Raw genomic sequence first — 18,503 nt, forward strand, 5'->3', positions numbered from 1 at the left:
GGCTTTTTCTTTTAAAATCGGACCGGAAATTGGCAGTGCTTTGGATCTTGCCTGCTTAAACCACTGATGCATTAATCCATTTAGATTTTCGAACTTTCCGCTGGATATTCGTTTTCTCTCTGCCGAAATGTTGCTTTCATACAATTGCCGGTAATGATCACCACGTTTTAGAATGTCAGATACTGTCTGTCTTCCTTTCTTAAATTTCACTGCTAAATCCTTCTGTTTACATAGTGGATTCGATGAAAACTCTTCTATTAATTTAACTTTAGTCTGCAGTGAAAGTTCCGTGTGTTGCCGTTTTCTAGGTCGCCCTGCCATTACTAATTCAATAAGACACGGCAAAACATGCGCCATACGTATTTATGCAGACTGCTTGATACTAAGTCGATATGAGTGAATTCATTTAGGTTTCAACACACACTAATACTAATCCAGTTGATCTAGCTGCATATTGTAATTACAAGAAGTGTGGATCATTGTTTATTAAACGTTCAAAGAAGCGCGATTATGTCATCTCACTCGGTTACAGTCAGTAGCCTAATTACTTGCAAATTGTCGTCTTTGTTTAACAATTGACCAAAGGCAGACCGAACTTGCAAAATTGTGTGCCGGTATAGACAGAGCTAATTACTATGTAAACCATTCTTTTATTCTGGAATTTGCATCCGTAATCCGAAGTACACAGCTTCCGGATTAGCCAGAGTTTTGTTCCTAATAGATTAACGGTAGCTGGACAGGACTTTGATATTGTGCCGGTTTACACAGAAATCCGGATTACTCAAATGCCGGTTTGTAAAGAGTCCACTGTACTCTTTTAGAATTACAGATCGTTAATAAAGAAAAGTAGATAAAAACAATGTACTGGAATTGGAAAACTGGGTGATTAATAGCACAATAAGATATGACACTTAAAGAACAAAAAAAAAAAGTTTTTGTTTTGTTTAACGACACCACTAGAGCACATTGATTAATTAATCATTGGCTATTGGATGTCAACCATTTGGTAATTCTGACTCGTAGCCAACAGAGGAAACCCGCTACATTTTCCTTAATGCAGTAAGGAATCTTTTATATACACTTTCCCACAGACAGGAAAACACATACCACGGCCTTTGACCAGTTGCGGTGCACTGGTTGGAACGAGAAAAAACCCAATTATGTGAATGGATCCACTGAGGTGATTCGATCCTGTGACGCAAGCACCTCAGGCGAGCGCTCAAGCGACTGAGTTAAATCGTACCTCGAGTCATTAATAACACAGTAAGATATGACACTTAAAGAACAATGAAATGGATGAAAAATCTTTTTACTACACAATCAAGAGAAAGAGTAAATTTTTTGTAATTTTTAAAACAGAAACACTATGGCTAACAAAAAACAGCTACATCAGTCAATTTTTAATTACATCAGAATGAAAATTTTAATTACATCAGTAACCATGGTTACATACCATGATCCCAGTTTTCGTTCATGTCGACAGATGACTTGTATGCCGGAACATCGGTGCAGCCTTTAAACAGCGACCCATCTTCACTTTTTAAACTGGACTCTACAACAAGATTTATTTAATACTTGAATAAGATTTATATCCCTGCACCCACCTGGCATCCTCGTCCTCTGCCGCTAATAAAGCTGGTCTGACCCACGGCACTAACTAACCACCGCCGGTAGTAGGGGTGCATACCTGTAGTAGGTGGTTACAAGTGCCTCTTAACAATGCCAGAAGTAACTACTGAACGCTCTCCGAAGTGGTGGTGTATGGCATGGATAGCCAAAAGAGACAAGCACCTGTCGCATATGAAGAGACAAGGACGGATGTGGAGGTGGACAGCAAAAGAAGTTGAAAGATAAAGAGAAGTTGCCAGATCGGCAAGAAATGAGATGGAATTCGAAGGAGTAAAAGGAAAGGGGGTCAGTGGGATAAAAAAAAAGAGAGAAAAAAAAGAAGATTTATTTAATATTCAAATAAGAACGTACAGAAATTTAAGAAACAAATTGGACATTACAAACATGGCTGATGAGGTGGTGAATGGTGAAGACGCAGTATTTCCATTTCAGTATGGGACTACTTGACAGGGCCGTGCTCCACATTTTCTGTCAGTTGAGCTATCTCGTTATCACCTGAGCCAGGTGTATGCATTTCAATCAAAGAAACGAAGTATTGGTGGGTCAATGGAGCGGGCTCCAACTTAACGACAGCACTGATAGCAATTGTTGTAGTTGCGATATCAATTAGCTATTGGTGTTTAGGCGTGTCACAAGTCAAATGTATTTTGTAAATTATTATTATTATTTTTTGTATTGAGCTACATTGTCACTGTTCACTTTGTCAGTATGTTTTGTGTAGCTGAGGCAATGTAGCATTAGAAGTCACAAATAGCTTGGTGTATAATTATTGACAGCCTTGTGCGTTACTATTAATGCAATAGAACAATAGAGCTGTAGCTTGGCTTGTAGTTGTTGAGAATGACTGTAGAGTGTGGGTATGAAATACTGTGTGGTGCATGCTTTGGGAGCTTGGGTGTGAGTAGTTTTGGTGAATAAAAGCAGTGTGGTGTAGTGTACTGGTCACTGGTAACACATTCTTTGGTAGAGACGTTTGGAAAAATATATTGGAACGAGATATGTGGGTGTACATTAAAAGCTGGTATAAGAGCGTGAGTAGAATCATGTGTATATGTTTTACATTAAGCTGAAATGTTAAAGCTTGTAAAATATGTGATATGAGATAAATGTTGGTTTGTGGATCTTTATGTATTTAAACATTGTGTGCATATTATGAGTTTGTGTAAACGAAGAAAGGAATGGATTATTAATTGAATGTATTAATAACTGAACTAGTTTATGAGCGTGTAATACATGTATGTATGTATGTGAACTAGTACTGGGTATGTGGTTAAATATGGATGTGGTACAATGTAGTGAGTTCAATAATCTTTTGTTGTAGTTTTTATGCTACGTGAGATGTGCCCAGGTGTGGTGGAAGTTATAACAAGAGGTGCGTCACGGGGTCAGGGCTGTCTTTTGTGATGTTGAGGGGTCTCTTAGTTCGTAAGAGATAATGCAATGGAAAACTGGATGGAGAGCTGAGAGAGGTGGTGAATTCGGTGTTTGGTGTATCTAAGTAGATACTAGGTGCTCCGTGGACTGAGAACTGGTTACTTGTGTAATAACATGACTTTGCAACTTGTGTGATTCATTGATAGTTTGTTGGTGGACTATTATGCAATATTATGTAATATTATGTGACGACATAATATTGTAAACTATTGTTGTGAATTTGGTGTGAATGGGATGCGGGAATGAATGATTGTGTTAAATATGAAATCGATGGGTGGTATGAAAGGGTATGGTGTGTTATATTTGTGAATATTTATGAGATTATTGTAAATTAAAATTATTGTTTATATCCTGAATTATGTTGTTCTTCATAGTTGCTAGTACGTGACATAATTTTGGTGGAGATGCAGGGCAAATATTTGATTTGTTAAAAGTCACTGTACTGGTAGCTAAGAAGAGCAAGATGGGACGTGTATTTAACTTGATACTTACTGTATTGTAGTTTGCCAGTTGTTCAAAGCCGCGTGACTTGTTAGATCAGTGTAATTTGACTGCTTTTTAACACATGTGTTCCGAATGTTTCACTGCAGATGTGTGATGGATGGGATTGTAGATATTGTAAATATGTGATGCAACACTGGTAAGTATGTGGTGAGTATTAGTTGTTTAGTACATTGTTTTGGTTGGTCATAGAAGAGTTGGTGATAGTCATACCAGGTATGTATAATATTGTCATATTTTAAGGTTCAAATGTGGGTTAATTATTTGTGCATTTGTTTTTTTGTATATAGCCTTCATGTCTAAATTCAGTATGGATATTGAAAGATTTATTACAGTAGGCAAGAGTTTGTGTTTAGAGAAGGGAGAATTGCAAAAGTTTGTTCAAGAACAAAAAGAGGAATGGAGAGAGAAGGAGAGACTTGAGAGAGAAGATCGTCAGAGGGAAAGAGAGGACAGAGAAAATGAAAGGAGAGCAGTTAAAGAGTTGGCTGAAATGGAGCTGGAAGAAAAAGAAAGGGAGAGAAAAGCTGTAAAAGAGATGGCAGAACTGGAAATTGAGAGAGAAAGAATGAAGTTGGAGTTGGAACGGCAAGGAGGTAACATGAATAGAGGCGATCCATCTTCGATTTCTAAGGTGAGTAACATAAAATTAAAATTGCCTATATTCCAAGATGGTAGGGACGATATGGATGCTTATTTGACAAGTTTTGAGAGACTTATGGAAGTACAGGAAACTCCTCAAAGAGATTGGGCTATTCATTTGGGAATATTACTAACGGGTAAAGCAAGGGACGTATATGTGAGATTGGAAACTGAAGATGCAGTTAATTATGAAAAACTAAAACGTGCTCTACTACATAGATATGAATTAACTGAGGAAGGATTTAGGTTAAAGTTTAGAAACGCACAAGTGGAAGATGGGGAGACTTACACTCAATTTTTAAGCAGATTGCGTGGTTATGCAAATAGATGGATTAAATTGAGTAGCATTGATTTGACGTTTGCGGATTTATTAGATTTGTTGCTCAGAGAACAATTGTTGAATTCGGCAAGTATTGACTTAACTTTGTTTTTGAAAGAAAGGATACCCGAGAATGCATGTAAGATGGCAGAATTAGCGGAGAAGTTCACTGAGGCAAGGAAAGGAATTGTACAGCCTAGAAAAGGAGACGGTAATAACAGAAGTAGATTTCAACAAAGTCATGGATCTGGAAGAGGTTTTGTGGAAAAGAGAGAGGTTGGCAAGTTCAGTAGACCAAAGTTTTCAGGTAATGATAAACATTCAGAATCGGTATCATGGCAACCAAAATGTTTTATTTGTGAAAGGAAAGGTCATTTGGCAAGGACATGTCCTAATAGATTTAAGAGAAAAGAAACTATTGGATGCATGGTGAACATGAACAGAGAAAGAAGTACTTTTACTGAAAATGATAAAAATATGAATGTGCTAATTGGAAATGCATTTGGAAAGGAACTAAAAATTATCAGAGATACTGGTTGTTCCACAGTAACGATTAAAAGATCCTTAGTGCCTGAGTGTGCTATGACAGGAGAAATAGGAAGCTATGTAGGATTAGATGGAATTGTGAAAGATCAACCTTGGTGTGAAGTGTACCTGAGGACACCCTTTTATACAGGAAAAGTGAAAGCATTGGTGTTTGATAATCCCATTTATGACATTGGTATTGGTAACATACCAGGGGCGCGTGATGTAAAGCAACCGGATCCGACTGGGACAACAATCAAAATACAGACCATTGGTGTGATGGAAACATGGTCACAAAAGAAGGAAAAGAAGGTGAAACAATTGATAACTGCAAAGGTCAAGTTAGATGTAATAAACTCGGAAGAGATGAAGACAGCACAGAGGAAAGACGTGAGTTTGGAAAAGCTGTTTCAGTTAGCGGAAAAAGGAGTGGAAAAGGTTAAAGGTAAGAATGTCTCAAGGTTTGTGGTGAGAAAAGATTTGCTAATGAGAGTTTAAATCGCCAAATGTGGAAAATGGAGAATTATTTTTACAATTAGTTGTTCCTACAGAGATGAGAATGCAAGTAATGAGAGTTGGTCATGAGACAATAATGGCAGGACATTTAGCCACAAAGAAATCAAGTGATAGAATACAGAGACACTTTTACTGGCCTGGGTTGAATAGTGACGTTCGTAGATTTTGTCAGTCATGTGATGTCTGTCAAAAGACAATACCGAAAGGTAGAATAGGTAAGACATTATTAGGACAAATGCCAATAATTGATATACCTTTTCAGAGGATAGCAGTAGACTTGATTGGGCCTATTGAACCAATGTCATAGAGAAAGAACCGCTACATTTTGACCATCGTGGACTATGCTACAAGATACCCTGAAGCTGTTCCATTAGCGAAGATTGACACAGAAACCGTGGCAGAAGCGCTGGTATCAGTATTTAGGAGAGTTGATGTACCGAATGAAATTTTGACTGATATGGGGACTCAATTCACTTCAGATCTAATGAAAGAGGTAGGACGTTTATTATCATTACATCAACTCACTACCACTCCTTATCACCCCATGTGTAATGGACTTGTAGAGCGCTTTAATGGGACATTGAAAACCATGTTGAAAAAAATGTGTGTTGAACGGCCCAAAGATTGGGATAGATATGTAGCACCATTATTGTTTGCTTATAGAGAAGTGCCACAAGAGAGTCTTGGATTTTCACCGTTTGAATTGTTATATGGGAGAACAGTGAGGGGACCCATGCACATTCTAAAAGAACTGTGGACAGGAGAAGTTCAGGATCAAGAAGTAAAGACAACTTATGAGTATGTGTTAGATTTACGGGAAAGGTTAGAAAGAACATGTGAAATGGCAAACAAAGAATTGAAAAAGGCCTCAGCGAGGTACCGTGGGTATTTCAACAAGCGAGCGAGGGACCGTAGATTTAGTGTAGGTGATAGAGTATTACTTCTATTACCAGTTCAGAACAACAAACTATTGATGAAATGGCAAGAACCTTTTGTAATCAAAGAGAAAGTGAGCAACTTGGATTATAGGATTGAGATCAATGGAAAGAGGAAAACATATCATGTAAACTTATTAAAGAAGTATTTGGAAAGACCGGGGCATAATGTGGAAACAGTTTGCATTGGTGTGGTAGAAGATGATGGGGAGAGGGATATGGACAAACCATTAGACATAGAATTACCATCACTATGTGTGACGAAAACCTGGAAAGAGTGTAACATTTCACATGAACTGCAAGTGAATAAAATAGAATCAGTGCAGAATTTGTTACAACAATTTGGGGATGTGTTAACAGATAAACCTGGATTGACAACGTTAGACACATTTCAGTTGAAACTAACATCAGATGAACCAGTTAGATTAAAACCTTATCCAACACCTCACAGCTTAACCGATATTGTAAGAAAGGAGTTGGACCAAATGCTTGAACTGAATGTTATTGAACCATCGAAATCATCTTATGCGAGTCCAATAGTCTTAGTTAAGAAGAAGGAAGGTACTTACAGGTTTTGTACAGACTATAGACGTCTGAACAGAATAGTGGTTTTCGATGCAGAGCCTATTCCTAACATAGAAGAGTTATTTAGTAAATTGTCAAAAGCTACATTCTTTACAAAAATGGACCTATGTAAAGGTTATTGGCAAATTCCAATAACTGAGGAATTCAGAGAAATGACTGCATTTGTTACTCCTCATGGACTATTTCAATGGAAAGTTATGCCTTTTGGTATCGTAAGTGCACCAGCCATGTTTTTGAGAATGATGAGGAAACTTCTGAAAGATATTGACCATGTGATGAATTATATAGATGACATATTAATTTACACAGAAACTTGGGAAGAACAGATGAACTTAGTAAGGCAAGTGCTACAGAGACTGAGAAATGCAAACTTAACAGCAAAACCAAGTAAGTGTTTCTTTGGATATCACAATGTGGAGTTTTTGGGTCATATTATCGGGAAAGGAGAAATAAAACCCGATGTGAAGAAAGTCAGTAAAATACTGTTAGTGACAAAACCACAGAACAAAAAACAGATGAGGTCGTTTCTTGGCTTAATTGGATATTATAGAAAATTCATTCCAAATTTTTCAGCAGTTTCATCTCCATTGACAGATATGACAAAGAAAGGTAACCCAAATGAACTGAAATGGACAGACCAAACAACTCGGACGTTTGAGACGTTAAAGCAGTTGATGTCTAGTGCACCTATCTTGAGACTGCCAGATTTTAATAAGCCTTTTATAATTCGAACTGATGCGTCAGGTACTGGTATAGGGGCAGTACTGTTGCAGGAAGATGAAGGTAAGACATTTCCTGTATTGTATCTGAGTAGGAAGTTGAAACTGAGGGGAAACCAGATATGCAAACTGTGGAAATGGAATGTTTGGCCATAGTGTGGGCAATTGGTAAGTTGAAGCAGTATGTGTATGGGACAGAATTAATTTTAGAGACAGACCATAAGTCACTGATTTGGTTAAACAGTGCAAAGATGACCAACAGCCGGATCATGAGGTGGGCACTCAGTCTACAACCGTACAGGTTTGTATGTCATAGCATCCGGGGTGTAGACAATGTTGGAGCAGATTTGTTGAGCAGGTGTGGCGACACTGGTATGTAAATATCGGATATTGAGGACCTGGCAAATATATGTGTAACGGGGTAAAAATATATAACACTGTATGTATATATGTTTTATTTTATTTGCTACTTATTTTATAATATTTTATTAATGGGTTATTTCGTTTGTTTTTAGGATATTCGTCGTAGAGAATACCCTATTAGACAACGCCCTAACCTTTCTTTCCGGTCAAATTGGAGTTTAGCCAATGATATTTTATTCTGGTGTCATGTGACATTGGTCACGGCTAGTCCGTGCCACATTCACATTGAACAGCAAGCCATCAACACACGACATAATTCTCAACTATTTCTTGATTATTTTTTCATCTTTTCTGCGACGGTTACACAGGTTTGACTAACATGAATTTATATATTTATATAATTATTGTGCACATTATGTTCCATTATGATTTAAGTATTAACTATTGATAAATAAAAATCATAATCTGTATTAACTATGGATAGATATAAATTGATAATGTAGTTGACACTAGGGAAAGGTAGTGGTTATAAGTATTTAAAAGTATATTTAATGTAATTTTAATGTATTTTTAAATATATATTCTTAATTTACTAACTGTAAAGACAATAATTATTAGGGTAATTATATTGTATACAATAACGATATATATATATAGGTCTAACCATTATATATTTTCGCTTATATTATGATGTTTGTTTATAGGATGAGGAATTGTCATTAATACTCGGCAACCAGTTCGGTCCATAGCCCACAGCCAAGGTGTGTAACTTAACTATTTATAGGTGTTTGTGTGTATAGTTTCCAGTAACAACGCACGCATTTTTCGTGTGTTGTTGGTTTCACAAGCGTGTTGGCCAGCGCTTGTCATTTTGTAAGCTGGATCGATGAACCAGTAGTGTATTTATGTTGTATTGAATCAGTGGGTTATGTCCACGGATGAGGTTTTGGATGTATATACATGTTTATTCTGATAACGTATAACTGTTAAGTAATCTATAACTTGGTATCCTTGACGATGTGTATTTTGTCAAGTTGTGAGATGTATAACATTTGCATTGTATGATGATGACACGGTGTTTTACCAATTATATTATATTACATATTTTTATATACTATTTTCAGGACCTTTATTTGACGGTTGCCAAATAAACCGAATCCTACCCAGCATTGTTGTCTTTCTGATTTGAGGGATTTAACCCAAATGCTACAATGGAGCCGACGTAGGGACTCGAGATGACGTCATTTCCTGTGTTGGGACAATCCGTGAACGGACAGACGGACAGTGCGGAGTGTTGTGTTGGACATTGAACAGTACAAAAACTTGCTTAGTGAGCATTTTGTGTGTTGTGTTCTGTGTTCTGTGTTCTGTGTTCTGTGTATTGTGTATTCTCTATTCTGAACTGCAGTTCAATTTAATGTGAGTAGAAGCTTGTTTTATTGACAGAGCTCTGGTATTTGTGTGTTTATGTATACATATATTTTTTTGTAATTAGGTGGATGTAATTTTTTTATATAACCACTCATCAAATGTTAAAATACTTTGAAATGTTGATAGTATCATTTGTTTATCACTTGTGAGATTTTTTTTTTTCTGCTGTACATCTCACAATCTTTGATTTTTTTTAGGACTGTTAAATCTTGTTTGATGAACATGTGTTTATTATTTTATTTTTTTTGCTTGTTTATATTTACGTTACACACTTGGTCAACATAGCCATAGTTGTGCTTACCTGTTGAGTAGTTTGTAGTTTGCAGTTTGAAAGCTAGTTTAATTTCGCTCATATTTGCGAATTAAATGTGTATTGTAGGTTAGTTTAATATAAACTTATGAATTAAATTTCGAATTAAATTAGAAATTTAAATTTAAATTTAAAATTAAAAATTAAATTATTATTTATTTATTTTTATTTTTCATTGCACGTGTTCAACTCACAACTAACATAAGCACGCACATGACAGTCCTTTTCTGACTTGATTTAGCCTTACCAGTTGTTTTCCTTTCAGCTTTCTTCATTCCTTATTCTGTGTAATAAAACACAGCTACTCGTTAATATATTATTGTGATTGACAATCAACATTTAAGGATGTCTTGATAATTAAGTGGTAGTGCTTACAATTACAATCTGCAAGGATACTGAAACACTCTTGGTTATATAGTTCCCTTAGTTGTTTTATGTCCCAAGCGGTACAGGGTGAAGTTTATTTTCTACCCTGTGGTCCTCTTGGTATTATATTCTTTGTGTTTGGTGGTATTGCTGAGGTATTGAATGATGATATCGGGATATAGTTGCTAGATTTATTTCAGTTTTATGACTTGAGTTTCTCGTGCTGTAAATAACTAGATTTGTTTCTATTCCAGAGAGGTCCTGTGATTATAGTCTGGTTTATTGTTTTGTTACGGGATGGCAAAGTTTTTAGGTCATTGGTCTGACGAGGAGCAGGTTGAGGACGAACCTCCTGAAAACATTACTATGGAAGAACTTCCAACCTTGCTCGCCACTTTTAAACAGTTTGGTATTAAACCTAAGTCTGACACTCCAGAAGATTTTAAAGCTTGGGCTTTAGAATATGCGAAGTCTTTAAGTGATTCCTCTCCAGCTGGGCAGACGCCGCCGATTGCTAATACTTATCAGCTAAACCAACCACCAAGAATCTCAGTCTTTTCAGGTGATAGTGGAATTAAGCATGAAAGTTCCTTTGATACTTGGGTGTACGAGGTTGAGTGTTTGCAGAGAGATAAGAAACACTCCACAGATGTCGTGGCTAGGGTTGTACGCTCTTCTCTGAAAGGTGATGCAGCTCGAGTTGCGATGAGGTTGGGTCCAGAGGCGAGTGTGAATCAGCTTATTCATAAGTTGAAGAGTATTTATGGTTCAGTGGATGAGGGCGAAGCGTTGCTTGCAGAATTTTATAGTGCTCATCAAAGGGATGATGAGGATGTTTCATCTTGGGGTTGCCGAGTTGAGCAGTTGTACTACAAAGCTTTCAAGTCTAGTGGGCATCTTGCAAACTCCAACCATACGTTACGAACTCGTTTCTGGGGTGGACTTAGACAATGGATGAAGGATTGTAGTGGACACATCTTCGATAAAACTCAGGACTTTGATAGATTAAGAGTTGAGTTACGTCGGGTAGAACAGAATCATCATGAGTTTATTTTGACAGAGAAATCTATTCCCAGCAAGAAACCAATCCCCGCTAAGAGAAGCACTGTTGCTGTAGATGCATCATCGATTGACGAGGCAGATGGTATTAAAAGATTGGAAGCTATGATGTACAAACTGTCAGCACGATTTGATAAGCTTGAGAACAGGTTGAATGACACCGCGCCCAAGACTACAAATCAAGATTTTCCAGCCAAACCGATATCTACATCGATTTCACAAGATGTGAGACGACAGTCTACCGTGGACAATGGACAAAGACAGAGACGCAGACAACAAATAGAGTGTTACAAGTGTGGTCAGCCAGGTCACATTGCCCGAGGTTGCAGAAACGAGTCCGTTCATTTAAACTGAACAGAACTTTTGTTGCGGAGCAAACAAAGGTAAACAAGGAAAGTAGCTCCACTGTATTTGCCAATTTTGTACCCGATGGTCTTTTAGGAAAAGCCAACGAGGTATCAGTTTTGGTTAATGATCACGTATGCACTGCTCTGTTAGACACTGGCTCGACAGTGTCTACAGTTAGTGAAAAGTTTTACTGTGAGTATTTGTCGGATGAAGAGATTCACCCACTTACTGAACTTTTGAACGTTGAATGTGCAGATGGGGAGTCTTTGCCGTATAGTGGTTATGTGGAAGTCTCTTTGGTTTTACAGGGGTTTACTGATAAACCAATGTGTTGTTTGTGCTTAGTGGTTCCCAACAGCGCATACAATGCTACTGTGCCTGTTTTATTGGGGACTAATGTTTTAATTCCAGCTTTGAATGACTGCCGTCATAAACATGGCGAAAGGTTTTTACAGGTTGCAAACTTACACACTCCATGGTATCTAGCCTTTCGTAGTATTGTTTTACAGGACAAAGGACTTTCTAGAAGTAAAGGAAGATTGGGACTTGTTCGAAGTGCACAGAGGAATAGTATGGCCATCTCACCAAACTCTTGTGTTACTCTTTCAGGTTTCATAGACAAGAAGATTCCTTTCAGGAGTACGTGTGCTATGATGGTAGCTGCCGGAGAGTGTGTTCAACCTGATTTGGAAGTTGCTCCAGTGGTTGTTAATTACCAGTTTAACTCTGTTGCTCCAATAGAAGTTAGATTGTCTAATGTTACGACTAGGACAGTTGTTATACCACCCAAGGGTTTGTTATGCGAGTTACATGAGGTAACATTGGAAGATGATATTTCATCTGACAATGATACAAACGGTGATTGGTTACTCCAGAAGATGACACTCCCGAAGGAAGGTCTTACTGAGGGGCAACTACAAAGGGGTACAGACCTGATTTTAGAGTATCAGGATGTATTTTCGTCTGGCGACGTTGACATTGGGCACTGCACAAAAGTACAACATCGGATCAATTTGGTTGATGAGACGCCCATCAAGCAACGCCATCGCCGGATACCTCCATCTATGTATGAAGAAGTCAAGCAACATCTTCGACAATTATTGGTTGCAGGTATTATTCGAAAGTCACATAGTCCATGGGCTTCCCCTGTTGTGATTGCCAAGAAGAAAGATGGTTCACTTCGCATGTGTGTTGACTACAGACAGTTAAACCAGCGCACAGTGAAAGACTCTTATGCCTTGCCAAGAACAGAAGAACTATTCGACTGCTTGTCTGGTTCTAAGTTTTTTTCGGTAGTCGACATGAAGAGTGGTTATCACCAAGTGGAGATAGCAGAGGAGCATAAACCCAGGACTGCATTCACAGTAGGACCACTTGGCTTTTATGAATATAACAGGATGGGTTTTTGGACAGACTAACAGTCCAGCAAACTTACCAGCGTCTTATGGAGGATTGCCTGGGGGATCTTTATTTACAGAAGTGCTGTATCTTCATAGACAATCTCATAATTTTTTCAACCACGTTTGAAGAGCATCTTCAAAGGCTCAAACTGGTGTGTTGAACGTCTGAGAGACTACAATCTAAAGTTGGCACCAAAAAAATGCTCATTCTTTCAAGATCAAGTGAAATATCTTGGTCATATAGTGTCAGCTGAAGGAGTTAAAGTCGATCCAGAGAAAGTGGAAAAGATTGTTAATTGGCCAGCTCCATCAAATCCTGATCAACTTCGACAGTTACTCGGATTTATGGGATATTATCGCAAATATATTCCCAATTTTTCAGCAATAGCTCGACCCCTCAACAGTCTTCTTCCACCGACCAGAACCAAACAGAAGAAAAAGTCAAAGTCAAAGATGAAGCGACTTGAGGTTGAGTGGGTGTGGGGTGTAGACCAGCAGATTGCCTTTCAACGACTGAAGGAAGCCTTAACATCGCCACCCATACTTGCCTATGCTGATTACTCTCTTCCTTTTGAGCTTCACACAGATGCAAGTGCGTCGGGGCTTGGTGCGGTTCTTTACCAGGAACAAGATGGGTTGAAGAGGGTTATCGCGTATGCAAGTCGTGGAGTTTCCAGATCTGAGAGGAACTATCCTGCACACAAGCTTGAATTTTTAGCTTTGAAATGGGCCGTCACAGATAAATTCAGTGATTATCTTTATGGTCATAAGTTTGTGGTGTATACTGATAACAATCCCCTCACATACGTGTTAACAACGGCCAAGCTCGATTCCACAGGGCACAGGTGGTTAGCAGCTTTAGCATCCTATGACTTTTCTATTTTGTACAAGCCAGGGAAAAGTAATTCGGATGCTGATGCTCTTTCTCGACTTCCAGGTAGAGACGATACAGGTGATGCAACATTTGGTATTACAGCAGAATCCATCAAAGCTATCTCTGCGGCATGTCAAATTCCCTGTTATGTTGAGAGTCTTTGTATGTCAGCTGGTGTCATTGACAATGATGATGAAGAGGGTGCCTCGATAAACAGCATGACGTCCCGAGATTGGAGACGCCACCAGACTGAAGATTCTACTATTGAACCTTTCCTGAGAAGCATGACTCAAGGTAGACGGCCACCATTGCATGCATTACCTCGTACAGCAGAAGCCGTGTCCATGCACAGGGAGCTTGATCACTTGATGCTGCATAGAGGTGTTCTTTATCGCTCGACTACTGTCAGGGGAGAAGAGAAGATGCAATTAGTGCTTCCTACAAAGTTTAGAGACGCAGCATTGCGAGGTTTGCATGATGATATTGGTCATATGGGACGTGAGCGAACTCTTTCTCTTTTGAAAGATCGTTTTTTCTGGCCGTTTATGTCCAAGAGTGTGGATGAGTGGGTGAAGAGATGTGGTAGGTGTTTGCGACGTAAGGGTCCAACAAACAGCAGAGCTCCACTTGTAAGCATAACCACCAGTCAGCCGCTTGAACTTATTTGTATTGACTTTTTAACACTAGAAACGTCCAAAGGTGGCTTTCAAAACATCTTGGTCATTACAGACCACTTCACAAGATATGCTCAAGCCGTACCTACAAAGAACCAGACTGCAAAAACCACTGCAGAAGTTTTGTTCAATCATTTCTTTGTTCACTATGGTTTTCCTCAGCGCTTACATTCTGACCAGGGTGCTAACTTTGAAAGTAAACTGTTGAAAGAGGTGTGTGACATTGCAGGTATCAATAAGTCTAGAACAACGCCATATCATCCTATGGGTAATGGCATGACAGAAAGATTCAACAGAACTTTACTGGATATGCTTGGCACCTTGGATCCAGGTAAGAAGGTTGATTGGAAGAGTCACGTAGCACCCTTAGTTCATGCCTATAACTGTACTAGACATGAGTCGACAGGTTTTTCACCATTCTTTCTTATGTTTGGCAGAAATGCACGACTTCCTGTAGATGTTGCTCTGGGGTTGGAATCGATCCAGGGTGAGAAGAACCTGAGTGACTACACAGCAGGCTTGCGCAAACGATTACTGGATTCTTATGGGTTAGCAGTCAGAGCAGCAGAACATAGTCGACAGCATCAAAAGAAAAACTATGATCTCAAGGTGTGTGGTTCAATCCTACAGATAGGGGATAGAGTGTTAGTTCGTTGCTTGGCGTTTGATGGCAAACACAAGATTGCGGATAAGTGGGAAGAGGATCCTTATATTGTGCAAAACCAGCCGAATAAGGATATCCCTGTCTTTGTAGTTCGTAAAGAGGATGGACACGGTCGATGCAGAACACTGCACAGAAATCTGTTGTTGCCAATAGGATCTCTTCCGGTTTCCGCAGACGACAAATCTGGAACACTTAAGCCAAAGCCAAAACCACGAACAATACCTGCGGCAAGGATACCTTCACCAGAATCCGATGACAAATTGGACTCGTCAGTAGATGAAGATTATGTTGATCTTTATGGGGATTCTGTAGTGTCGGTTATGGAGTCAACGGTCCCACTAACAGAGGTCAGCACCCCTTCCGCTGCTGACTCAGAATCTGTTAGTACGGTGCGTTCAGGCAGCTCTTCTACAGTAGAAGATGGGGAATCATCTCTAGAAGACGCTGATACAGATCACAGACCTGTTGAAAAAAAGCCAGCAGAAGATGTTCCTTGTTCTGATTCAACTCTGGAATCTGATACCAATTCAAGAAGCCCTATACCGGTTCCCAGGCGATCTACGAGGGAGAGACGTCCTCCTAAGTGGTTCACCCAGGGAGATTTTGTCATGATGCAGAATCATGATTGGAGAGATCGGGCTGGGTTCCTGGCTAACATGGCTTCAAACAGGTTATTTGAACAGATGCCTTCAGACGCAGTGAATGCTGTTTTACAAATTGTTTTGAGTGCGTCGAAACAATTTGATGTCAAATGACGAGGACGTCATTTTTTAAACTGTGGGGAGTATGTAACGGGGTAAAAATATATAACACTGTATGTATATATGTTTTATTTTATTTGCTACTTATTTTATAATATTTTATTAATGGGTTATTTCGTTTGTTTTTAGGATATTCGTCGTAGAGAATACCCTATTAGACAATGCCCTAACCTTTCTTTCCGGTCAAATTGGAGTTTAGCCAATGATATTTTATTCTGGTGTCGTGTGACATTGGTCACGGCTAGTCCGTGCCACATTCACATTGAACAGCAAGCCATCAACACACGACATAATTCTCAACTATTTCTTGATTATTTTTTCATCTTTTCTGCGACGGTTACACAGGTTTGACTAACATGAATTTATATATTTATATAATTATTGTGCACATTATGTTCCATTATGATTTAAGTATTAACTATTGATAAATAAAAATCATAATCTGTATTAACTATGGATAGATATAAATTGATAATGTAGTTGACACTAGGGAAAGGTAGTGGTTATAAGTATTTAAAAGTATATTTAATGTAATTTTAATGTATTTTTAAATATATATTCTTAATTTACTAACTGTAAAGACAATAATTATTAGGGTAATTATATTGTATACAATAACGATATATATATATAGGTCTAACCATTATATATTTTCGCTTATATTATGATGTTTGTTTATAGGATGAGGAATTGTCATTAATACTCGGCAACCAGTTCGGTCCATAGCCCACAGCCAAGGTGTGTAATTTAACTATTTATAGGTGTTTGTGTGTATAGTTTCCAGTAACAACGCACGCATTTTTCGTGTGTTGTTGGTTTCACAAGCGTGTTGGCCAGCGCTTGTCATTTTGTAAGCTGGATCGATGAACCAGTAGTGTATTTATGTTGTATTGAATCAGTGGGTTATGTCCACGGATGAGGTTTTGGATGTATATACATGTTTATTCTGATAACGTATAACTGTTAAGTAATCTATAACTTGGTATCCTTGACGATGTGTATTTTGTCAAGTTGTGAGATGTATAACATTTGCATTGTATGATGATGACACGGTGTTTTACCAATTATATTATATTACATATTTTATATACTATTTTCAGGACCTTTATTTGACGGTTGCCAAATAAACCGAATCCTACCCAGCATTGTTGTCTTTCTGATTTGAGGGATTTAACCCAAATGCTACATATGTATATACGTTCAGTAGTAAAGTAGAATTTGACTTGTGATTTTGGTTTTAATTTTCTTACGGGAAGAAAATTCTAAAGTAGGGGGATGTGTCACAAGTCAAATGTATTTTGTAAATTATTATTATTATTTTTTGTATTGAGCTACATTGTCACTGTTCACTTTGTCAGTATGTTTTGTGTAGCTGAGGCAATGTAGCATTAGAAGTCACAAATAGCTTGGTGTATAATTATTGACAGCCTTGTGCGTTACTATTAATGCAATAGAACAATAGAGCTGTAGCTTGGCTTGTAGTTGTTGAGAATGACTGTAGAGTGTGGGTATGAAATACTGTGTGGTGCATGCTTTGGGAGCTTGGGTGTGAGTAGTTTTGGTGAATAAAAGCAGTGTGGTGTAGTGTACTGGTCACTGGTAACACATTCTTTGGTAGAGACGTTTGGAAAAATATATTGGAACGAGATATGTGGGTGTACATTAAAAGCTGGTATAAGAGCGTGAGTAGAATCATGTGTATATGTTTTACATTAAGCTGAAATGTTAAAGCTTGTAAAATATGTGATATGAGATAAATGTTGGTTTGTGGATCTTTATGTATTTAAACATTGCATGCATATTATGAGTTTGTGTAAACGAAGAAAGGAATGGATTATTAATTGAATGTATTAATAACTGAACTAGTTTATGAGCGTGTAATACATGTATGTATGTATGTGAACTAGTACTGGGTATGTGGTTAAATATGGATGTGGTACAATGTAGTGAGTTCAATAATCTTTTGTTGTAGTTTTTATGCTACGTGAGATGTGCCCAGGTGTGGTGGAAGTTATAACAAGAGGTGCGTCACGGGGTCAGGGCTGTCTTTTGTGATGTTGAGGGGTCTCTTAGTTCGTAAGAGATAATGCAATGGAAAACTGGATGGAGAGCTGAGAGAGGTGGTGAATTCGGTGTTTGGTGTATCTAAGTAGATACTAGGTGCTCCGTGGACTGAGAACTGGTTACTTGTGTAATATCATGACTTTGCAACTTGTGTGATTCACTGATAGTTTGTTGGTGGACTATTATGCAATATTATGTAATATTATGTGACGACATAATATTGTAAACTATTGTTGTGAATTTGGTGTGAATGGGATGCGGGAATGAATGATTGTGTTAAATATGAAATCGATGGGTGGTATGAAAGGGTATGGTGTGTTATATTTGTGAATATTTATGAGATTATTGTAAATTAAAATTATTGTTTATATCCTGAATTATGTT

General features: G+C 38.1%; 1 protein-coding gene and 2 long non-coding RNA genes across 7 annotated transcripts in view; 2 read left to right on the plus strand and 1 right to left on the minus strand.

The window, feature by feature from the left end:
* Positions 1 to 18,503, minus strand: part of LOC121378127 — a 46,092-nt gene that overhangs the window by 23,207 nt on the left and 4,382 nt on the right. For all 5 annotated transcript variants that reach the window (XR_005958665.1, XM_041506228.1, XM_041506230.1 and 2 more), the window contains one exon: positions 1,454 to 1,552. Coding sequence is in view for 4 of the 5 variants with exons in the window: in XM_041506228.1 (XP_041362162.1) it covers positions 1,454 to 1,552 (99 nt within the window). In the remaining variant the exon portion in view is untranslated. The remainder of the gene's footprint in view (positions 1 to 1,453; positions 1,553 to 18,503) is intronic.
* On the plus strand, positions 2,265 to 3,412 carry LOC121378131. The gene is made up of 2 exons (XR_005958667.1): positions 2,265 to 2,660; positions 2,951 to 3,412. It is a non-coding gene; the product is annotated as an uncharacterized LOC121378131 (long non-coding RNA).
* Positions 8,004 to 18,489, plus strand: LOC121378130. The gene is made up of 5 exons (XR_005958666.1): positions 8,004 to 8,536; positions 8,873 to 8,929; positions 9,293 to 9,498; positions 16,737 to 16,793; positions 18,028 to 18,489. It is a non-coding gene; the product is annotated as an uncharacterized LOC121378130 (long non-coding RNA).

Source organism: Gigantopelta aegis, chromosome 7, assembly GCF_016097555.1.
Source record: "Gigantopelta aegis isolate Gae_Host chromosome 7, Gae_host_genome, whole genome shotgun sequence".
In the NCBI taxonomy this organism is placed as follows: Eukaryota; Metazoa; Mollusca; class Gastropoda; order Neomphalida; family Peltospiridae; genus Gigantopelta; species Gigantopelta aegis.